Source organism: Ambystoma mexicanum, chromosome 9, assembly GCF_040938575.1.
Source record: "Ambystoma mexicanum isolate Mex_15411 chromosome 9, UKY_AmexF1_1, whole genome shotgun sequence".
Lineage (NCBI taxonomy): Eukaryota > Metazoa > Chordata > Amphibia > Caudata > Ambystomatidae > Ambystoma > Ambystoma mexicanum.
This window is the reverse complement of record NC_090931.1, coordinates 965050916-965069303: the sequence shown is the minus strand read 5'-3', so window position 1 is coordinate 965069303 and position 18388 is coordinate 965050916. Positions and strand designations below refer to the sequence as shown.

General features: G+C 45.4%; 1 protein-coding gene across 1 annotated transcript in view; it reads right to left on the bottom strand.

The window, feature by feature from the left end:
- Nucleotides 1-17853, bottom strand: part of MYO3B (myosin IIIB) — a 3387754-nt gene extending 3369901 nt beyond the window's left edge. Inside the window, exon 1 of the mRNA XM_069616181.1 lies at nt 17631-17853. Within this exon, the coding sequence (XP_069472282.1) occupies nt 17631-17686 (56 nt within the window). The 5' untranslated portion in view covers nt 17687-17853. The remainder of the gene's footprint in view (nt 1-17630) is intronic.
- Between the last annotated feature and the right edge of the window lie 535 nt (nt 17854-18388).

Genomic DNA, 18388 nt, shown 5'->3' with positions numbered 1-18388 from the left:
TATGCAAGGGAAAACGCTTGTTCAACGGTCCTGTCGCAGGCCATGACTGAAAGCATAAGCAGGAACAGGGTGGGATTAAGGGACCCCAGCCCAGGAGAGGAGTCACCCAGTAAGGAGCGACTCCTCACACAATGGCCGCCTGTTTATGTTGATGCGAGGACCATAGAGGGTGTGTATGTATGCTGTGCCTGCATCCGGAGTTATCTGTGCATGGGACCATTTTCTGTGGCAATGTGAAACTGGCGTAAGGTTGAATTCCTGGATGCCATCTGACAATGGCTTGCAGCAATTCGACCCCAATGAAATGAAGTTTTTAAAAAAATTAAAAGGAGGAAAAGGGCAAACAATGGTTTGAAATTGGACTACTTTTGAGACATGACATTGCAGTTTTCTATATTACTAAACAAAGTAATGTGGACATGGAATAGAGCGGTGTTGATTGCTTTCTTCCCCCAAGTGTTCCTGCTCATTGTGTATGGAGTTCCAAAAGGCATCAAAGAAACATGCATTGGCAATGCCAATAGTTTTGTCGTGTGTCGTTTATTGCATTTTACATTTAGCATGGAGGGAAGGAATGAGGGGGGCCAGCAAAGGGAAGAAGAAATTACAGCATGGGAAGAAATGAAGGGCAGTGCAGAAGTGATGGAAGCACTGTGGGGTGAGGAAAAAGAAATAAATGGCAACACAAGGGAGAATAAAAAAAATCCAATTGATGTAAAATAGACCAGCAACAGTACACAGGAGCATTGTACAAAGTTTGAAGGAAGGAGCGGCAGTGCAAGGGTGGGGAGAGTTACAGCACAAATGGGGGGAGGGAAGGAGTGACAGCATAAGGGCGAAGAAACAACAGCACAAGGGGACGGGAGGAGTGACAGCACAAGGAGGAAGGAGCCACAGCACAGGGGGTGAGAAGGAGCAACAGCGCACAGCAGGAAAAAGCAGCAACGCATCAGGGGAAAAAGCACCAGCGCACGGGTGAGAAAGCACCAGTGCACAGAAGGGAAAAGCACCAGCACGCGGAAGGGAAAAGCACCAGCACGCGGGAAGGGAAAAGCACCAGCATGCGGGAAGGGAAAAGCACCAGCATGCGGGAAGGGAAAAGCACCAGCACGCGGAAGGGAAAAGCACCAGCACACGGGGGAAAAGCAACAGCGAAAGTGAGGCAAATGGGACCATAAAGGGGGAGGAGGTACAGCACAAAGGGGGGAGGAGGGAGAGCACAAAGGGGAATGTAGAGTGGAAAGGAGCACCAGCACACAGGAGAGGAAGCACCAGCGCATGGGGGAAGGAGCACAAGTGCCTGGGCAGGGGGCACCAGCACATGGGGAAGGGGCACCAGCGCACGGGGGAAGGAGCGACAGCACATGGGGCATGCAGCGACAGAACACGGGGGGGAGTGACAGCACACAGGGGGTGGAGCGACAGCACATAGGGGACGGAGTGGCAGTGCATGGTGCGACAGCACACAGGGATGGAGAGACAGAGCACAGGGGACGGAGCGAAAGCCAAGCGAGGGAGAAGGGACCACAAAGGAGGAGGAAGGACAGCGCAAAGGAAGAGGAGGAACAGTAAAAAAGGGGGAGGAGGGAGAGCAAAAAGAGGGAGGAGGGGGAGCATAAAGAGAGAGAAGGGGCAGCGCAAAGGTGTAGGAGGCAAAGCGCAAAGGGAGGAGGAGCACCAGCACATAGGAAAGGAGCACCAGCGCACAGGGACGGAGCAACAGCACACGGGGACCGGAGCACCAGTGCACAGGGACGGAGCGACAGCACACGGGGACCGGAGCAACAGCGCACAGGGGATGGTGAAACAGCACACAGGGGACAGAGAAACAGCACACAGGGGACGGACAAATGCACAGGGGATGGAGCAACAGCCAAGTGAGGAAGATGAGACTGCAAAAGGAGAGGAGGGACAGCGCAAAGGGGGAGGGGGAACACTGCAAAGCGGGGAGGTGGGACAGAGCAAAGGGGGGAGGAGGGACAACAGAGGGGGCAAGAAAGGACAGCACAAAGGTGCGAGGAAGGAGAGACAGCATAAAAGGGGAAAGGAGCAACAGTGTGAGTGGGGAGTACATCAGTTGGTTGTATGTATAAATGCAGCCTGGTCATAGTTATCCTATATTGTAATTTTGCTCTCAATGGGGCTCATTTTTGGCCTGGTGCAGATGTTCTCAAAAGAAATCGGACATTTCATCATAGTCATAGATGAGCACATTCCGATATATTTTTTTGCATGTTTATGCAATTGCACAAAGCAGTATGACAAAGGGAATTTCTACGCATTTCAAAGTGCATCCCAAATTCAGAAATGGGATGCGCTTTGAAATGTGCATGAATCATGTTTCCATCGGTAGAAAGGGAATGCACGATGCATATCCAGGTCATTCAGGACCCCATGAAGCTACGTTTGATTTCTATCCCTCCAACAGAGGGAGAAATGCTTGAAAGGCAAACACAACACATACAGAGCACTGACTTTTTCCAACAATTAAAGCGTAAGGCAGATATAAAAACCGGGGGATATGAGCATTACAAGCATTTGTTTTTGGAGAGGTGGAGTACAACTAACAACATACAGAGGTCCTCTCAGATTTCTTACGAGGACTTCTGAATGTTGTCAGTCATTAGTACTGTCCTCTACAAAAAGTATTGTTGGTATTGCAACAGTACTGTGGCGGGTCAGAAGATGGATGCGGACACTGCAAGGTCATTTCTGCTGGTTTGTTTCTTAAATAATAAGTATAAAGCCTCTCTCTGCTATGTGGGTGTTCCGTACCTATGTAAATAACTAAGGTGCTTGTCGGTTGTCAGAAAGTCTCAAATGAATCAGTCTGCTGTCCAGAAATTAGTTCTAACTGACCCTACCACTATTCTAACCAACTTGAATAAGATCAGGAGAATGTCCCCCTTCTCCAGGCTGTATTATTGCAATGTCACTTCTTTTCTTCACAATTCCATTTTAGCAGACTATTCTTAAATTGTTTCTGGTCACTTCCTGTATCAGTTCTTGCCACTCTTTCACAATGTCTTTGGGTCTTTCTTCCCCTTTTGGGATAGTTCTCCAGTGCTTCCTTTTTTGTGTCTTTATTCTTCTGTTATTCAGGTTTCTATAGCCTTTTGAGTTCGGTACCAAATATCATCTTAGTTGTAAAATGCCATCTTCGCTCTTAGGGTTCCCCCTCTTCTCGGGTGGTTTACTCCAAGTATCACTTCCCATGCACAGAATTCTCTCTGGTATTCTCCACTATTTATTTCTTAACTTATGGGTCATTTGCCCCTCTTCCCAGGGTATTTCTGGTAGGGAACTCTCTTGCAACCTAAATACAGTTCCACTTTATTGACTTTAAACTCAATGTCTCGTCAATTCCACTGGTACATGTTTCTCCTGCTTCATAACGATTCGCTGACAGCCTCCCGGTTCTTCCTTTCTCCCTGTTACCTTTTATTCTGCAGGGGAACGTCACTGGGGCTTGTAATGGCTTGGATTCTCATTGTTTGCTCTGCTTCTGCGTCTTCCTGACTCTGCCGGTGTCCCGCTCTAGGTCCTCTATTTCCAGGATCAGGTACAGCTGCATTTAAGTGGATGTCTCGCTGTTTCCACCATGTTGTAGTTTCGGCATCATTGGACGGGCGCTCTACCCACAACGAAAGGGTTGTAGTCACGCCACCACCGTGATTTGGGTTTCCCATCTCCTCAGCTTCACACTGTGTGTAAACGCTGGTCCGCCACCATTTAATTCTTGTGTTAAGGCCACTTCTAGAAGTCGCAGGCTCCGCTGCTCTCCTTGGGTCCACTTTTCACAGATGTGACGCCGTAGAGGGCTTCCCCAGCTTATGCTCTCCATAGCGCATTTAGTGAGTTGCAGCATTGGCAGACTTTGCCCCAGTATTTTCAGTTGATAACCCAATGATAAAGCCGGCTTTCGAACCACCCTTTACTCTTTCTCTCTTCTCTGTAGCAATGGTGTTGGCACTAAAATGCACCAAAACACAAAAAGGGCTCACAGTAAGCAATACCATTTCTTTTTATCCCTCTGACAACACACAGCTTGCTCACTGATAATTGCTGGTAGGCTTCACATATGAAAGTAATGGGGGCTTCTGGCCCGAAGGAAGAAAGACCTATGCAATAGCACTTAAATAACCTTACAGGTGCCCATACACAGATCAAATAAAGCAATGGCTTAGTGGGTGAACAGAAAGAGCGGACTCACCCTTCACAACTCCAGATCTAAATGCAAAACATTAAGGTAAGAATGTCTCTCCCACATGGGCATGGCTTGAACCACCCATCTGCAAGCCGTAATGATTGATTTGTAAACACAAAATAACTGCCTGAAAATAAGTCATGTAAAACTTGGAAAGGATGGGAACCCCCGAAGTAGATAAAGTGATGGGTTCACTGACACTTGCTAGCTTGACCATGGAGCCTCCAAATGCTCTAGTCATCAGATATTGGTGGGCAATATGCATGATACTATCGATAGCTGTTCAATTTATACTGCTCATCCTCCCATATAAAGGTGATCAAAAAGATAAACTGCTAGTATGTACATTTGGGTTTCTGTAGGCTGCCATTTATGAGACAAAGTTAATGTTATTAACGTCGAGCGCGCAGTGGCATTTGTGCAGGTATAACTAGCACAAGAGCAAACAAACCTCCCGCCCCCCAACTCCTGGTCTTGGCTTCTTCCAATATACTACTCCCAGCCACAGGTCAACATTTATATTTGTATTAATCACCAGCAGAAGTACCCGTTGTCTGAATGGGCTCTGTAGACAGACATGATAACGCTCATCAATTGTTTAAAATGAATGATCCTGTAGGTCGCTGTTTTGCCTCACCCTGGCGTGGTGCAGTTTGTTGCAGTGCAATCAGGTGCAAATATCTCGGAAATCGTGCATCCTATGACCATGAAACATGGCTCGTTTTCAAGGTCCCAAAGAAACGTCGAGTTTTGTTCCTCGTGTTGGGACCAGTTGAGAAACAAACTTTTTAGTTTCACATCCTAGTGAACATGGTTTATGGCTTCGTCGGCAGGCACCATTTTGCAAAAATCCTCTAGAAAAGTAATTTCACCTGATGCAGCAGAAATGTGGAAACTTTTGGAATGCTACCTGCTTACAACTTTCGCCTCTCAGGTCCATTCGCCACTCATACATTTTTTGTTTCCCTTCCTGGTGAACATGGTTTATGGCTTTGTCGCCATGCCACTCACACATTTTAACTTTTGATGAAATCCGGGGAAAGGGATGGGGTGTCCAAATGTCATGTAGCCAGTAATGTTTCAAGGGTTCTAACAGGTAACTAAGAAAAATGCGGTGCAGAGTGGTGAAACGGGGTGTAATTGTATAAGGAACAACACTTCGCCAAGCCACAAACCCACCAACAAATTTTGACTTGTGCTGAAATCCGGTGAATGGGGTGGGGTGTCCAAATGTCATGTAGCCAGTATTGTCTGAAGGGTCTTAACAGGGAACAATGCAAAATGTGGTACAGATTGGTGAAACCGTGTAGAATTTTATAAGGAACAATGCTTCGCCAAGTGACAAACCAACAAATCATGCCACAAACAAACAAATGTCGACTTTTATATCATTAGATAAACGTTTTTCCATTTAAAAAAGGTCAGCTACACATTGTTACTACCCATTTAACAATATGTGCTCAGTACCCGAGCTCCATTAACCGTCAAAGATTATTTCCAACAATTCTTCATCACAAGCGACTATTAAAAACACAAGTGCACAGCATATATTAAAAATAAAAAAGATGCATTTTAATATTTTATTTTTTTACCTTTTTTGTAATTTTCCTTGCCAAAAAGTAAATAAACATGGTTATGAAAAGACTATACATATTGCAGCCCTCAACGTTATCAGCTATGTGGTAAATGCAAGTTCATATGACTGACTGGTTCCTTGAGCTCCTTCTCCACATCTTGAACCGCATTATATGTATCCAGCACCCTCTAATTCAGTGTCCTCATTTGCAGCATGAGGGCCTGAAGTTGAGGACCTGATAGCCAGTTCCCTGTCATCTCACTCTTCCGACCTTTGAGTTCGAAGTGTGGGGTGCATGATGGAACAGATGAGGAATTGAGGAAAGAAGGTGCCTAAGCCTGGTGTCACGTCATAAACTCAAAATGGCCCTGAGTTCCTCTAAAGGGTAACAACATATTATCGCATTAACTTAGTTGCTGATATATGTGGCGCTGCATAGTAATACATCGAGGGGATTAGCCACTTGCTTTGTGTAGCCCAAGGCTATATGGACCACTGTCCATCGGCAATTCTTCACTGTCTGCTGCTAGTTACATGCGCAGCTCTTTCAGAAGAACAGCAGGGGAGCCCGGGGAAGACTCGTTGCTAGAGTGCATATTCCAGGCAGGTAGCACCCCTCAAGCACAAACCATTAAGAGAGCAGCAGGGTTAATGGTTTTTGCTGTAGGGCAGGTGACTTAGCATTTTTTCTGCTTCTAATGGCATGGGTTCCACGCCTTGTGGTTGGGGGCTCAGGATATCCTGTCCTCCCTCTCTTCCTCTCCTCCTTCTAACTCTACTCCCCTCTGGCCCTTCTGTGGTCACCTCTCCTCCCTCCTTCTCTGCCTTTCCCCTGTTCTCCCCAGAAAAGGTTTCTATACAAGTCAGTTCCATGAAAGTCTTGTTGGAATATTGACTCTCAGGCTCCTGCTTTGGGTGACTTCTGCAACCACTCCTTCGCCACTGTAGTCTTCCCTTCCCTCTGAAGCACTCCCCTCAGCTGACCCCTCCTGCCCTGCTAACTACTGCCCAATCTCCATCACTCCCTTCCTGGGCACGCTCCTGGAGAAACTGGCCATCTCCCAGCTTAATCTCCACACTGAATCTGTTGGTTGCCTCCATGACCCCCAGTCTGGCTTCAGAGCCGCCAGAAGCATGGAAACTGCTCTCCTGAATATCCGTGAAGACCTGCTCTCCAACCTTGACTCCAATACCCCCTGTGTCCTCATATTACTTGATCTCTCTTCTGCCTTCGACATGGTCAACCATGCCATCCTGCTCAACCGTCTCCATGATAACCTGGGTATCATTGATCAGGCTGTGGCTTGGCCGACCTCTTTCCTCTACGATCGACCATCTCAGATCCAACTTGGGTCTTTCCTCTCCTCTATCTCTATGTGTAGTGTTCCCCAGGTGTCTAACCTCTCTCCCTCGCTGTTCAACCAATACCTGGCTCTTCTTGCCCACTGCATTGCTGCTCTCTGCTCCAACTTTCAGTGCTATGCGGACAACACTCAGCTCATTTTCAGACTACCTTCTGCCACCTCTTCTTCTCTCATCTCTGACTGTCTGTCCCCTATCCAGGAGTGGTGTGCACCCAATGATCTATGCCTTAATGCCAGTAAGAGTAACACCTGCTCATTGGCACACCTGCTCCCTCCTTTCCTGTCGCTCTCTGGCTGGCCTCTCTTGGCCCTCTTCCTTCTCTCACCTGTGAGGCTAAAAACCTTGGAGTCATCTTTGACGCCACTCTCTCCTTCTCTCCTCACATCTCTGACATCTCTAAGAAGTCACACTACCAGCTGCACCTCCTCAGAGGTATTTGTCCTTTCCTCTCCTTCCCCCAGAAGGTCACTGTCTCCAGAGCTCTGGTTCTCTCTAGGCTGGACTTCTGAAACAGCCTCTTTCTAAATCTGCCTGCTTCTACTCTCCGCCTCTGCAACTAATCCAGACCAGGACTGCGAGACTTGTCCTTGGCCTCAATGCATGAGATCGTATCTCTCCAGGACTGAGATTTCCGCACTGGCTCCCAGTGGCAGTGAGAATTAAGTTCAAAACCCTCTGTATTGTCCACAAGGTCTTCTGGGGCCTCAATACCTCTAACTCTCTCTTCCTAAATATCTTCCTTCTCGAGCTCTTTGCTCATCCACTTCCAACTCCCTCAGGGTCAGTCGCTTCTCCAAGCAACCAGTTGGTGGTAGTTCTCTTTCTTCGGCTGGGGCCTCCCTCTGGAACAGCCTCCCTGAAACTTGAGGAGAACCATCTGTGGTTCCAGAAGCACCTTAAGACCTTCCTCTTTGCTTCTGCTTTCTCTCCTCTCCCCTGCTAAAATCCTGACTGAAACTGCACTGGTCACCTGGCTACCCTCTGATCTCGGGCCCAGGTCCCCTCCCCTGCCAGCTGCACACCTGCACTACCTCCCGGACAACCACTGCATGTGGTGGCTGTTTCTGTATCCCTACAGTCCCCACCAACTCTTCACACTTGAAGTCTGCACTTACCCCTGCACCTGCAACTAGCTGGCCTCACTTTTACCTACTGTTTTTATTTATTCTATTTATTTTCTACTGTTGATCCTATGTATTGCACAGCCCGCTCCCCCTATACCCGCACTTTCCCTTTCCCCGCTCCCCTGCACTTGCGCGATCTCAATATCACCTGGCCTAGTAAGATCGTTGTCTCTGTGTTGCCTATGTCCCCCTCCCTTGCCTTGTCGCGCTTTGAAACACTTGTGTATAAGCGCGTTATAAATGCCATATCATATCACATCATGCTCAGCGCTTCCTCCCCAGTGCCGTCATCCTGGGCTGAGACTCTGCACACTTGTAGTGCAGGGTATGCTGGGTTCTGTGCTTCTCTTTCGCTGGTAAACTCTTGCCGATCTCTCCGGAGTTGAAACCTCAGGACACTCCTGGCACCTTGACAACATCTTCGTCAGATACCCACTTTCGAGGTTGTCAGACAAAGATCCCCGAGTTTGGGTTTCGGGTGCCCATACCACTGTTCCGAAGCGCACTAACAAGTGGTTCCAAGAGGTGAATACGTAGCGGGGGAGACAAGCAATCTTATGCTGCTGTAACTCTACCCGCAGCACATAACCCTTTCGTTCACTTGTGAATATTATGCTAGCAGTGATTATAAATTAATTTGCGGCCCGAGTTTGGAACTTTCTTAATGATCAGCCATCTTGATCAGGTTCTCGAGAGGGCCCCCTAGGAACTTTACGTTTCATACTACTTTTGGAGGCAGTGCTATATTTCCCACCCTAAAGGCATCTGCTAATCAGTTAAATTGTTGTGCTAATCCTTATTCGGCGCATTATTGAGAAGTCAGAATTATATAGCCTCCAAATATTTCGTTGCCTTACTAAAGATCCTGAGAAGATCGCGTGGCATATATATATTTCACTCTCTCTGGCCAACGATCTGAGGGTTTGCTGGTTCTGTGGAGCTCTTTCTACCTGATGCACTCAGGCTAGGTCAGGGAATATTGTAACGCACAAAGACACTCATAGATTTGATTAGTAGGACCTATGAGATTTCAGATACATTTCAGATAAACAGAACTATTTGGTTTAGTTATTAACCAGGTTTTAGACTGTCGTATAAACAATCAGATAATGCTTGGTGCTTTCTACTGAATTTATGGATGGATGGATGTATGCGTTGCTTGAAGTGGCATGATTTTATGTGAGTTTGTTTTGTTTATGTTTTTTATCTGCAGGAAACATATATTACTACTACTGATTGGGGAGAGAGTCCACGGATAAATAGAGACGAGAGCATATTGCTTCTGTGTTGTTAAAGTGTGCAGATCCGGCGGGATTCAGAAAAGGTGAACAATTAAAAAAAGCAGGTGTGATGTCCTCTTCATCCAGCATTGACAGCAAGAGATGCTGACGCAGGGGAAAGGTGAGACATCGCAGGTCAGGAGTAGCATGGCCATGGTGCAGGACTCAAAGCACAGAGGCCACCATGAGTGAGGGGCAGCTACGGACAAGGACAGTGCAGATGAGCCGGTGACCAAGTGCCGAAGATGCTCTCCTTGACCCAGATCGACAGGCAAGAGAAATTCTGAACAACTACCAAGTGACAGTGCCAATAATTTGTCAGAAATCCTTAATATTGATTGGTCAAGCCAACCAAAACATTCCATAAAGGGTGCTCTTGTAAAATAATTACCACTGCAAGACAAAGTATGGGGTCACTGAGCAAGCAAGAATAATCATATCTAGGCAGTGTAAGAATTCTCCGTATGGATTTTATCCACATTTCTCAAGTGAATAGGCCAATAATTCCAACATCGTTGCCCCTTCCAGCGCAATAATGGGTTTGCGATTGACAAGAATTACCATTAGATTAGGGGCCATAAAGCAGAATGTGTAATATTGATTAGCAGGCAAAATGTAAACTACACTAACACTGGGCAGGGGATGTCCAAGCAGGGTTGGCAATAGGGATGAGCAGGCACAGGTTTTGCTATAATGATCAACTGGCAACAGATTGGCAATAAGAAGAGTGATATGGCCTTAGCAATACAGTCCTGATGTGATATTATGAATGGAGACCACCATACTGGGTTAGGCATGCTTATCATGCACGATGTGCCATCATTTCCAATCAGACAGTGACGAAGCATAACCTAAGTATCCAAATCAGCCCACCCAGTTTTCCTAAAATAGCTCTCCCCACCTTCACGGGCAAATGTCCACCATGCTCGACGAGCCCCTCTGTCATTTATTGGATTTTTTTTATGGTGAAGTGAGTATTATGGATATTGAAATATGGTGACACTGTAATGCTATCACATAAACTAAGCTTCCCAAGTACTTAACACTGTGCTTGGAGTAAACTAGACTTCATATTTATGTATTTATTTGTTTATTTATATTGCGCACCTAACCCAAGGGTATCTGGAATTTCAGTGTCCTAATGCCATGCAATCATTTTAATGAAGTGTATAGAAAATATAGCGCCTCAAATGCTAATTGGCAGCTGCCCAGTTAGACTATGGATCAATTGGAATGGTTCAAGAGATGTGTTAGATTAGGAGCCTAAGCACTCAGTAGATTTGCAAACCATGACTGTCCTCCACAGAGAGGACAGTGCATATGTTTCACGTGTCATTTAATCGCTGTGATCAAATTCAGTATGACTGGTGGAATTAAATGAAACTAGTAAGAAAGAGTATATTAAAGTATTAACGCTGCACTACAAACAATGTATGCTTAATGTAGCATTATTAAGAATTGCATTAGCCAAGCAAGCCCAGACTCTTGAATGAACTGCTCCAAGCAACTGGCGTGAAGCCAGAAGTTAAGGCACACACACACATTTCCTGCCACTCTAATATGAATGGCTTACTAAGGCAGCAGGCGCCACCTGGGATTTTGTTATATATTATGTTACACTCAGAAGTGCCTGGCCAGTATCTTTAGATATCTAGAAAACCCAATTTATTTTACAAAGATTACACCTGCCAAGTCTAATATGTGCATGCATGTTGGCCTCACATCAGAGGGAACATGCTATATTTAAAGCCAGAGGGACACTTATAAGACAAGGACACACCGAGCACGATGGAAGGCTGGGGGACAGAGGCCACAGGAAATGGGAGCCTGGCCTGTCTGAAAATACAAGGCATGAAGCTGGAAGAAAGAGGTGATACTAAATATGGATTTTCTTTTTTAACGGGGTCCATTAAGCACTGTATTTCATACAACAGTTTCCAGGCGCAAGGCCTAAAGCTAGGCTAAAAATGCCACTTTTCTATCTCGAACAGAGGGTAAGGCGAATTGAACCAGTTTATGAAACCCAGCCCATAGAAACACACCATACATGTGACTAAATGAGGGTTTGTGACATTTTCATAACGGGAGAGGAGAGGCTTTTTTAAGCCTCAGAAATTAATGGAGTTCGTTTGGAACGTGAATGATCCATGCAGTGTTTCATTTTATTGCACATGAAGGTGCCAGGGATATTTTGAATTCATACAAATGTTTCATACATTTAATTCCAAAGGTGTTAAAATACATCCATGATTGTCTAAAGGGATTAGACAGTACTTAATTCTGTAATAACAAACACAAGCCAGTTAAGTAAATATTACTATGTAAATTCTCAATCTAAAGAGACCCATGAAAATCACTTTTGGGGATAGCAAATCTGTACAGGCTACTGAGATGATGTGTTCTTTTTTCTCAAAGAGCACAGATACAGACATTCATTAGCATCCTATCTACAAAGACAGCAGCATTTCTCTGCCTGCTATGCACCGTCACAGCTCCAAGTGGTTGCATATCTTATGGAAGAGGATATGCAGGCACTAGCTGGGTTATTACTAATACATTGCACTGCACCATATGCACCGCTTTGCACTCTATCCAACCGACAAACCCCACAGACACATACCAACACTTCACCCATCCCCAAAAGTAGTTGGCCCAACTGCATCCGCTCCATTCCTCAAACAGGCATAGCAACACTCAGTGCCAGCTCGAGGTGTGGTCGCACAAGGGCGCCCCAACAGCGCAGCAAATAAGGGGCACCTTGCTTCCAGCTCAGTGTCATATAAACAGTGCTTATTAAAGAATCACAGGGGGATTCTTTAATAGGTGCTGTTTACATGCCACTGAGCTGGAGGGCAGGCGCCCTTAAACACACTTTACAATAACAGCAGAGGGGCCCGTTCTGTTTGGCTGACACTTGTTCTAGTATCAGGCGAAAAACAGAACTGAGCCACCTGCTGTTCTGTATTTGTGGTGGGCAGGCAGTAGAGGGGTGCACAAATCTTGCACAGGGCGCTGCTAGACCGGGGGCCGCACTGGCAACACTTTTGCCCTAACCGTACAGCGTACAGGCACATCCCAAACACTGTCACTCAAATCCATGACACATCCTTCAATTAAAGGCCCCTTCATTAATCAAATCCACAGAGAAACAGCACCAAATTCCACTCATAGGCACATAGAGGGTAACGGATGGAAATGAGGCGAAGATAGGATAGGTAGTAGAGCAGAGCAGAAGAGGACTAACATTGATGATCTCGAGCAAATCACTATCTCCTTGAGCTTTGGTTTGCTTGGACTCCGAAATATAATGAACACCAATATAAAGCATGTTCTTAAGCCTTCAAGACTAGCGGACAGATAAGGAGTATGGTCTAATAGGCAAACGACCTATTTTGGAGAAACCCAATAGGCATTTTAGACCTGGCTTGCCCTCTTTTGCAAAAGTATGTGATCTTGACAAATCACTTGCTAGCGGCACTTTAATTTCCTCATCTACCAAACTTGGGTGTTCATAAAAATGACTACTATTTAATGAGCTATATTAAATGAAAAGATTAGAAAAAGCCAAAGAGGGCATATAAAGCCTCAGTCACTATGCTTACTTTTGAGACAGATAATCTCGTTTCGAATCTCGGCTTTTCCATTTGAGCAAACATTTTGACCCTGGGCAGTTCACTAGCTCCCTGTTCCTAGTTACTGGAAAATTTGAGAGTAATTAGAAACTACCGGCACATCATAAACAGTTCCATTCATACAACAAAAAACAGTATTTAGGAAAAGTGTTGCTTAGTGGATAATCATAGACTTATTCTGACTTTGCAATCACTAACTCTATGCTGTTTGCTGACACTGTAGACTGTTAGTCAGCCTTGGTGATTTAACTTCTCCACCCGCTGACCTGTTAAATGACTGAATACTTTAAACTTTGATCATTTTGGTGGGTAGGTGCTTGTGACCATTATCCATAAATGTTTTACGCTGCAGCCTCAGGTTTCCAATAAATATTATTTAAATAATGACCTGATTCACAGTCAAGGCTCATTTGATGTACCTTCCTGTAAAGTCATTGGAGGGCTTGCACAGCTGCAACCTTTGTGTGCAATAATGCCATAGATTTTTTATTCCAGTTTTGGGACGTGTACACAATTTTGCACCCAAGGGCAAATAGATTAGCTCATATTCTTCAATTTTCTAAACTGACCAATTTAAGCATGCTCAGAAATAAACCCAAAGCCGAAATGGCAAACATTAAAAAAAGACTGACAAAAAGTGCAAGGGGTGAAGTTGTGGTAAACTGACAATTGGGAGAGTTTGGAACCAGAATATCTGGAACCTAATCTTGGCTTCTCTGTAAAATGATTTGAGCTGGTGACAATCGCTTTATCTTCCTATGTGTCAGTGCCCTGATATGCCATTTCTGTTTCATTATTTCATCTGCCTAAAAGGAAAGGTTTGCAGTGCACATTAATCTTCCCCCTCCATCTCCCCCTCCTTTCATCCTCTTTCCCCTACTAATCTTCCCATTTCTGCCTCTTCCCGCAATCTAGGCCTCCACTTCCACTCTTACCTCTCCTTTACCCCCACTTTTCTCTTACCTCCCGCGCCTGTCACTGCCACCTCTTCAATGTTCACAAAATCCGTTCCTCCCTCACCTTCCACGCCACTAAACTCTTAATTACTTCCCTTATCTTCTCTCGTCTATTCTGCTGCTCTGCTCATCTCTTTGGCCTCCCTGCCTCTCATCTTGCCCCCCTCACATTCCTCTATCACTCTGCTATCTGTACTCTTTGTCTTCTCTCTCCTCATGATTCCATTTCCTCTTTGCTTTCTTCTCTCGGTTGGCTTCCCTTTCATTCCAAACTTAAATTTAACTTCCTCTGTCTCGTTTTTAAATCTCTTCGGGATCTCGCCCTTCCCCTTACCTTTCCTCTCTCCTCTCGTTCTACGCCCCCTTGTGCCTCCTCCGCTCTGCTGACCTCTTCCTACTCACTGTTCCACAACCTCCTTGTGCCTCTTCCAGCTTCTGATCCTTTCAACTCCTTGCCTCTCTACACTGGAACTCTCTACCTCTCCACTCCATCTCCCGTTACCCCTCTTCCATTCCTCCTTAAAATCTCATCTTCTTCATCCCCCCTCCTGATAACCCTCTGTACTTCCCTCGTAGTCTTCCTCTGCTCTGTTTCTTTCTTTAGTCCACGGTAAATTGTTCTACTTACTGTTCTCGATTATTTGTCTCATGTTTGGCAATATGCTTCTAATGTATTCTTGTTGTTGCAATATAAAGCACTTTGGCGTAAAGCGCTATATGAAAATTAATGAATACAAATGCATTAATGAGTATACGTAACCTCTCCAGGTTTTAATTTATTGGGTGTAGGTAACTTGCCTTTTTAATCTGTCGCTGTTTCAGAGCAGTGGTGGTCACGTGCAGAGTGAGCCCAGCCATTGAAACTGATGCTATCCCGCTGCCTGTCATGCAACTCATATGATGTGTCGTTTTGCTGACGTCTTAGCTATGCTCATTTGAGCCTTATAATGCAATGGCCAAAAAGCATGAAATATTCTCCATAATGTGTGAAATTTCTGACCAATCAGTTTCGCTGGTTGGGACAATTCTAAACACCAGTGCGCAAGGATGTCATTTAGGGGTCGCCAGAGGTCGCAAGTGCGACCTCTGTGGTCTCCCTTGCGACCACTAAAAAAATATATATATATTTTTGTATTGCAAGCTCCTGGGCTGTGGCCAGCACCATGTAGCTCTTTAATTCTGGAGTGGCTAGCTTTCTTGTTCAGGACCCTTAAAAAAAGAAGAAAAATAAGAACAGGGGCGCCACAAGTCTAACACTTTCAGCACTGACCCTAAAAAAGAAAAATAGGAATGCCAAAAAATGTGTCTTTCTGGAATTCTATACAATAATTGCTAGACTCATTAAAGGTTTATTTCAGGCACACTTCAGGGGTGAGTCACTGATTTAGTCTGTTCTTAAACACCTCAACTCAGCCTTTCATCCTTCTGAGGTCGATAAATGGGTACCAACACAGGTTGGGTGATATTGGGTGTATATTTCTTCTATGTAAAGCGCTTAAGTGTAAGTGCTATATAATAACACATGATTATCATTTGGTCATGGACGTTTGCTTGCATTCACAGTAATTTGGTAATATGGGCCTATACACACTGATCTTAATGATACATATGGGGATCCATTCTTGTATGAAATGTACATCACATTATAGTGATATTGTAACCATATTTTTCGTAGTGAACAATGCTATGTGAGGCCACTTCCTGTTTTGTCAACGGGTGAAAGGTCGTGTTCCATCGCTTCCTGCGATATCACTTTGGGGTGGGGTCAAATGACATCACTTCCAGTGATGTCATCAGGGGTCAAGGGTCGTGTGATGTCACTTCCGCTACCCCTGGCATTTTGGTAAAATGACATCCCCGCCTGTGTGCGGATAAGCTTCTAGGTGTTTTTGGAGCCATGCTGACCTTTGTAATCCATCATGGCTGTTCGCCCGGGTGGGTAAGTTTGTTATCAAGTGTAATTTCCTTTGGTGACCAAGTTGGGTTTAGGCAGACTGTCTTTCTTCTCTGTTCATCCCCAACCTACACCCCCTCCCATCATTTCCGTCACTGCCCTTGCACGCTCCGAATTGTCTCAAGACCTAGTAGGAACGTTGTTTGCCTTTCTTCCTTGTTCCTCCCCATTCTACACTTCTCCTCCTGCCCCTCTCCCCTGCATTCTTGTTACTGCACTTGCTCAATCTGAATGTCTCAAGACCTAGTAGGAACGTAATTGTTTTGTTTTTTCTTCCCTGTACCTCCCCCTCCCTCGACTTGATGTGTATTGAAACACCATTTTGCTGTATAGGCGCATTATAGCTGCCCAATAGATGAATGTGCTTAGCAGTTGTGGTAAAGTGTCTTTGGCATGCAGTGCTTCACTACTGCTGTGGTGGGATATGGCAACGTTTAGTGGGAGAGTCTGCAATGTTATTTGGTTTTCAGTATTGGCGTTTGGCGAGGCAATGCCATGGGTACCTTCCGTCTTTTTGTCCCGCCAAAGCATAACAAGGCATCACTGAATGGCAAACATGTGGCACGCAAATGGGCGTTAGTATAACATTGCAAGCAGAGCAGCAAAACTACAACTTCCACAATTCACAGCATAAAAACAGGACTGCAAGACCTTTTGACGCATGCCACAGGGAATCTTGCCAGCTCTGTAAAATCAACATGTGTTTGTAAGGATTGTATTTTGCTTTTGTTTCAAGGTCAACAGAGCGAGAGCAAAGAATGTTACATTACTTGTTGCTGTTGTTTTCGTATGCTCTGATTCATGCATGGAATACGTAACATTCGCTCTCTAAGTCTCTGGCGCCCAGTTACCTCAGGGTTCGGCGCAAATAAAGAAACCAAACCAATGTAACCGTCGACCTTATCGGTCAGTGAACTACAGACTGAGGTAAACCCTTAAATGGGATTATACAATGGCTTTTGAATGTTAGCTCTACTGTTTCCTATGTGGGTTTGCAGTATATAAATACTATACATATATACACATTACTGCTTATTATAACGCAGGCCAGACGCGTAGAAGCCGGCGTTAGCGTGTCAAAGCGCATTCTTTTTCTTGCACTGAATGGCACCTCTCCTGGCAGAGAAGGCAAAGGAAGATGCAAGTGTCAGCTGACAAATATACGCGAAATCAAATGTCCCACAAAAGGGCCTCTGCGCGTTAGAAACAAAGCGGTTTACGATCCGCTCAGCGGGAGCAGCCGGTGATGAACAGCATGTGGCAAACCGAGGGACGGTGAACTACGGCCGGCGCGTGTGAGAAATCCATGGCTGAAATGTTTTTCACACCGCGTGCGACAGCAATTTAACAGCGCAGGCCAAATGGATGTGGCCGCAGTGTGAATATTAAGGGCGCCATAAAGCAATGCCCCCATTGACCGAAACAGTCTGTCGCCCCAGTTTTACTAGCAGCAAAGCACGAGGAGCCGAGCTCCCCTTACGTGATTTTAAAAATAAATGCAGCCCGGTGCGCAGGAAGCGAAAATAAACGACTTACATTAGTGACCCCTGCGCGGAGGCCCCGCTTATCTTTAAAGCGGATGTCCTTCGCATTCCGAAGTGACTTCACTGCACTCCTCAGGATAGTAAATGGCTCGCGCGCATGCCGCCACATCCACCAGTGCTGCACAGCCCTGCACAGAGGCACTGCTTCCGGGGTCCAAGGCAACGTCATGTGCGCCTCTCAGGTGCGTGTCATTGGGTTCTCCAACGTTCCGAAGCAGCTGAGGTCCGTGGCAGCTTCACTCCCTTGCCACGAACAGATTAGCGTGGGACTAATTGGCCATGAGCCTGATCTTCAGTCTCTTCAATGTCTAGGCCGGAGGGCTAAAACCACTTACCTACAGGCACACGAATGTTCCCTAACTAACTGTATACTGTTTTTCCTCATGCAAAGTTGCTTTTACTACAAAACTGTGAAGAAGTTGACTATCATGCATGGCACCTTCAGACCAGGGCTGTCGCATTGACACATTTTTTTATAATTCTTTTTTTAGGCCACCTCACCTTTTTTGCACTCAAAATAAAAAAAAAAGCCATGTATCTCTAGGGGAGAGTTGTATTCCTGGCTAAGTTTTGTGTGTGTATATATACATATATATTAATTACACGGCCTGTGGTAGCGGCCGTGTAGTTATGGTTAAGTTGCTCAACTCATAGGGAGAGCATTTTTTGGGCAGCTTATAACTTCGCTCCCCCTGGACAAATCCTTACCAAACTTTGCAAAAAAAGTATATGGCCCGCTCTGAATTTTCT